General features: G+C 44.0%; 2 protein-coding genes across 3 annotated transcripts in view; one reads left to right on the top strand and one right to left on the bottom strand.

The window, feature by feature from the left end:
* The window catches only part of PGLYRP2 (peptidoglycan recognition protein 2), a 99,311-nt gene that overhangs the window by 79,798 nt on the left and 13,513 nt on the right, over window positions 1–6,000 (bottom strand). The gene's annotated exons all lie outside the window — the stretch shown is intronic.
* The window catches only part of MCOLN1 (mucolipin TRP cation channel 1), a 36,461-nt gene that overhangs the window by 24,139 nt on the left and 6,322 nt on the right, over window positions 1–6,000 (top strand). For both annotated transcript variants that reach the window (XM_056570816.1, XM_056570815.1), the window contains exons 6-9: window positions 7–103; window positions 321–420; window positions 2,471–2,577; window positions 2,661–2,810. In XM_056570816.1, the coding sequence (XP_056426791.1) occupies window positions 7–103; window positions 321–420; window positions 2,471–2,577; window positions 2,661–2,810 (454 nt within the window). The remainder of the gene's footprint in view (window positions 1–6; window positions 104–320; window positions 421–2,470; window positions 2,578–2,660; window positions 2,811–6,000) is intronic.

The raw sequence follows: 6,000 nt of genomic DNA, 5'->3' as shown, positions 1-6,000 counted from the left end.
CCTCAGGTTGATTAACATTACGGTACAATTTCAGCTAAAAGCTATTAACATCCAGACAATCATTAACAACGAGATCCCGGACTGTTACACCTTCACAATCACTGTGAGTTAATCCCTACGGAGGCTTGTGACAGTGTGTGATGTGGGAGTATAGTAAATATCCTCTTCTATATAGAATATATATATTATATAATATAGTGTGTGTATATGTATGTGTGTGTATATATATATATATATATATATATATATATATATATATATATATATTATTGTGTATGTACATCTTAGTTTATTTTGTGACCTTTTTGTCTCGAATACAGATCTTATTTGATAACCAAGCGCACAGCGGGAGAGTAAAAATTACACTGGACAATGATGCGACCATTAAGGAGTGCAAAGACCCGAGTGTATATGGAAGAGGTGAGCAGCAGTACAAACATAAACCTCTGTGGCTGAAATATTGGGGAGGGGGGGGATAAGATGAAACTAGTTGGCTCTCATGCTCCCGCCTACATATCGGCGCTCTTTCCTTTTATAGGCTCCCATTAACTGTGTATTGGGGAGCAGTAGTGTAAACCGAAATCTTCAGACACTTCTGCTCACATGCACACCTTTTCCCTTACAGGCCAGGTTCACACAGGGTAAAATGTGCAGAATGTCCGCCTGGAAAACATGGGCAGACGTTCCGCACATTTGCATGTTTTAGCGGCGCCTTTAGGACCGTTGGGAAATGTCCTGTCTACATAGATGGCAATACATACACGAGCGGATTCTGCTCACAGTGCTGCAGAATTAGAGATAAGCGAAGTTACTGTGATTTGATTCTTCACAGAACTTCTCGGCTCAGCAGTTGCTGACTCGGCAGTTCAGCTTTCAGGTGCTCCGAATCACTGTAACTTTGCTGATCTCTATGCAGAATCCCATTGAAATCAATGGGACTCTGCTGTAGCTGAATTTCCAAGCGGCCATATACTCACTGACCCTTCACTCCAGTGTTTCCCAACCAGGGTGCCTCCAGCTGTTGCAAAACTACAACTCCTAGCATGCCCGGACAGCCAACGGCTGTCCGGGCGTGCTAGGAGTTGTAGTTTTGCAACAGCTGGAGAGACCCTGGTTGGGATACGCCGCTTTACATACATTCATTAATTTATGTTCCTACTCAATTACACACTTAGGGTGCGTATACGCAGCGTATTTCACGCTTTGCAAAATTTATGGAGGCGGGGCTGTGTGCAGGCGTGACTGTGACGCGTGGCTCTGCCTCCAAAATGCACTGCACACATAGGGCTGCCGCCGGGAAGCCCTGTGTGTGTAGTGAGCAAGGAATACGCAGCGTATTTCCCGCTCCTGCCGTAAATTTTGCGCAGCGTGAAATACGTTACGTATACACCAGGGGGGGGGGGGGGGAACGCACCCTAACACTCAAACTCACTCACTCCTGCACATTGATCTACACTAAGGGAGACTAGAGTGCACTTCTTTAGTCAGGCAAATTCTGGCACACTTGAACGCTTGCACACTCTTGGGCACGTTTACTCTACTACACACCCAAGGACACTGTTGCGTTCTTACACACTCAGTAATACTCTGGCACTAAACTACATTCTTGCACACATGGGCACTATTACTGTCTTGCATGCTCCACTACTCCTGGAACAGTTGGTCACATTAATGGGGATTCACATGTTCATTTACACTTTACTTTTTTTTACACCAATTCAGTCACATAAACTCGCACTCACTCTTGCAGATCACTAGTCACATGCCTATAGACACTTTCATTACCACTTATTCACTCATTCCCACTTTTGCACTCCCTTTTGTATACACACACTCCCCATGCAACACTCGCACATTTGCACATTCATACACGTTAACAATTATTTGCACACTCATTTTTACTTATTTATTTGCATTCACATTTTGCACATTCATACACGTTAACAATTATTTGCTCATTTTTACTAATTTATTTGCATTCACATTTTGCACATTCATTCGTGCTTTTGCACACACTTCACGGTCACATTTTTACACACTCGGGGTACGTTCACACGAGCGGACACACAGTGTATTTTACGCTGCAGATCCGCCGCTGAAGGACCCCTGCATGGTGGCTTTACATGTGCCTGCTCGGAGCGACAATACGCCGCTATGAGCAGACACTGCGAGGAACGAGTTGCAGCGCGCATGCGCAGTATACTCGCACGTCGCGGCAGCTCTCGGCCTAGCTCTTGGAGCAGGGGGAGTCGCTGTGATGTGCGCAAGTACACCGTGCGTGTCTGCTCCTATATATGTAAATCCACCATGTGGCATATCTGCAGCGTAAAATACGCTGTGGGTCTGCTCGTGTGAATGTTTCCTGCTCCTGCACACACTCTCACTCCTAAATTCATCTACTATATTGCCATATGCCTAACTCTTTAGCCCCACCTAGTGTTGGTGTTTTAAATATTCTATCTTCCAACAGGTGACAACCACTCTCGTTTGGCATTTGACATCATTGTGATCATTTCCTGTATTCTCTCCTTCATCCTGTGTGCAAGATCCATCCTACGAGGCCTGAAACTGCAGAATGTAGGTTCAGTTGTTGAATCGTTACTTGGATTGACCCTGTCGCGTTACGTGGAGTGTTTACTAACCTCTTGTTGTATCTATAGGAATTTGCTACGTTCGTACAGACACGTCACTCATTGACTGTATCCTTGTCTGATCGGCTGGAGTTTGTGAATGGTTGGTACTCTCTGCTCATTGTAAGTGACATCCTCACAGTGTCGGGGACCATCATGAAGATTGGGATTGAATCCAAGGTACTGTTGCTGCTATATACACCGGGACCATAAGGAGGTTACCCGCTTGTAGCAAATTCCTACCCCATGATATCATAAAACTGACATATTCTTTATTATAGAAGTGAATATGATGACAATACTATATAATATAGATAGAAATATGCTCAAAATTGTCCTAATCTGTTTCCTATGAAATAGATTAGGGCATTGCTTTTTGTAAAAATGATTTCTGATAAATGCTGTGACCAAAATTCAGCAATTTTAGTTTCATAGGGGACTTGTATAAGCAATCATTAGAGTGCATATTCTGATCAATGCTATGCTATTGTATAGCATGGATCAGTTAGATTGGCCTGAGACAGAGCTTGGCATGGAGGCATAGAACTCCTGCTGCCATGTTAACTTATTTGGCAGGGGTCCTGATCGGGCACCTGACATGCGCTGCATCTATTAATACATAAAGACCCAAAGAAAATACACTGAGACAGATTTTTAACCCCTTAAGGACCGGGGGGTTTTCCGTTTTTGCATTTTCGTTTTTTGCTCCTTGCCTTAAAGAAAATCATAACTCTTTCAATTTTGCACCTAAAAATCCATATGATTGCTTATTTTTTGCGCCACCAATTCTACTTTGTAATGACGTCAGTCATTTTGCCCAAATATCTACAGTGAAACGGGAAAAAAAATCATTGTGAGACAAAATTGAAAAAAAAGCCGTTTTGTAACTTTTGGGGGCTTCCGTTTCTACGTAGTACATTTTTCGGTAAAAATGACACCTGATATTTATTCTGTAGGTCCATACGATTAAAATGATACCCTACTTATATAGGTTTGATTTTGTCGGACTTCTTGAAAAAATCATAACTTAATGCAGAAAAATTAATACGTTTAAAATTGTCATGTTCTGACCCCTATAACTTTTTATTTTTCCGTGTATGGGGCGGTATGAGGGCTCATTTTTTGCGCCGTGATCTGAAGTTTTTAACAGTACCATGATAGGACTTATTGATAGGACTCATTTTTTCATCATATAAAAAGTGACCAAAAATGCACTATTTTGGACTTTGGAATTTTTTTGCGCGCACACCATTGACCGAGCAATTTAATTAACGATATTTTTATAATTCGGACATTTCCGCATGCGGCGATACCATATATGTTTGTTTTTATTTACACTGTTTTTTTTTTTTTATGGGAATAGGGGGGTGATTCAAACTTTTAATAGGGAAGGGGTTAAATGATCTTCACTTTTTTTTTTTTTTTTTTTTTTTTATATATATTTTTTTTTGCAGTGTTATAGCTCCCATAGGGATCTATAACACTTCACACACTGATCTTTCACATTGATCACTAGTTTCTCATAAGAAACCACTGATCAATGATTCTGCCGCTTGACTGCTCATTCCTGGATCTCAGGCACTGAGCAGTCATTCGGCGATCGGACAGCGAGGAGGCGATTTCACCGCAGCTATCCCGAACAGCCCACTGAGTTAACCGGCACACTTTCACTTTCGACGCGGCGTTCAACTTTGAATGCCGCGTCTAAAGGGTTAATAGAGCGCGGCACTGCGATCAATGCCGCGTGCTATTAGCCACGGATCCCGGCCGTTGTTAGAGGCCTGGCCCGACCCACTATGACGCGGGACCACGCCGTGGCCCCACGTTATAGATTGGGAGCGGACACATGACGTTCCAGTACGTGTGTCCTTAAGGGGTTAAATACTGTATTTATCGGCATATAACATGCACTTTTAAAACTTAAATTTAAGGCAAAAAGCCTGCATGCGTGTTATACGCCGATAAATCTTCTGGTCACTGATTTAAAGCGGGCGCAGCAGCGGCTGCTTGATAATTATTAGCAGCACGGCCGTGGCCACTTTGAATCAGTGACCAGCGGCGCCTCATTCCCGCTCTGCTTGTAATTTTTCTTACCCCCCTCCCTCCCTCATCATTCCCCCTTTTCCCTGCTTTTCATATTTTTTTTATATATTTTTTTATTTTTTATTTTTTTCCTTACCTAGCTGCGTTTCGGTAGGCGGCGGATCTTGCGGGCTGCGGTCAGTGAAGCAGATGAGTGACGTCCTCTCCAGGCTTCTCTGCGCGGCATCAGAGACATAACTTTTAATTTCCTGTAGTCGCCGCTCTCCGAACTCTGACTAGCGGCGGTTACAGGAAATGAAAAGTGACGTCACTGATGCCGCGCAGAGGAGCCGGGAGAGGACGTCACTCGTCTGCTTCACTGACCGCACAGCCCGCAAGATAGCCGAAGCGCAGCCAGGTAAGGGGAAAAAAAACTATGAAAAGCAGGGGGAATGATGAGGGAGGGGAAGAATAGCATACAGTGGACTTCAACCTGCGGACCTCCAGATGTTGCAAAACTACAACTCCCAGCGTGCCGGACAGCCGTTGGCTGTCCGGGCATGCTGGGATTTGTAGTTTAGCAACATCTCAAGGTCTGCAGGTTGAAGACCACTGAACTTGGAGGAACATGATGGGGGGATGATGAGACGGGGAAATGATGGGGGGCATGATTAGACTGGGTGGGGGATGATGAGGGGGGAATGATGGGGGAAGTGATGAGACACGGTGGGGGATGATGAGACAGGGAAATGATGGTGGGGGGAGGCACTAAATGCTTAATGTCTGTATTAGAGATGAGCGAACTTACAGTAAATTCGATTCGTCACGAACTTCTCGGCTCGGCAGGTGATGACCTAATTTATGCAGGAAAAGTCATCAACTGCCGAGCCGAGAAGTTTGTGACTAATCGAATTTACTGTAAGTTCGCTCATCTCTAGTCTGTATGGCTAGTGGTGGTCTATGACATGGGGGGGTGGGGGGGGGATGATGAGACATGGGGGGTGGCGATGAGAGGGGTAAATGTGGCACAGGGACTGATAAAAGGGAAGGAATGATGTGGCACTGGAGGGGACGGGACCAAACTGAGGTGCAGAAGAAAACGAAGTTGGGGGGATGATGTGGCATTTAGTCCAAGTCATTTATTTTACATTTAATTTTTTTACTAAAATTTTTTCCTGTTAAAATGGGGATGCGTGTTATACGCCAGTGCGTGTTATACGCCGATAAATACGGTAGATGTGTGTATACTTTATATGAAAAATAGTGACTTATGGTTAAAACCAAGGATAAAAAGGAGCAGCAACAGACTACTACAGCATCTGAGCATGAGAAATGAAGTGGGGATACA

The sequence above is a fragment of the Hyla sarda genome, chromosome 4 (genome assembly GCF_029499605.1).
Source record: "Hyla sarda isolate aHylSar1 chromosome 4, aHylSar1.hap1, whole genome shotgun sequence".
Taxonomy (NCBI): Eukaryota; Metazoa; Chordata; class Amphibia; order Anura; family Hylidae; genus Hyla; species Hyla sarda.
Note: the sequence above shows the minus strand (reverse complement) of the source record. Positions and strands in the feature narration are given on the sequence as shown.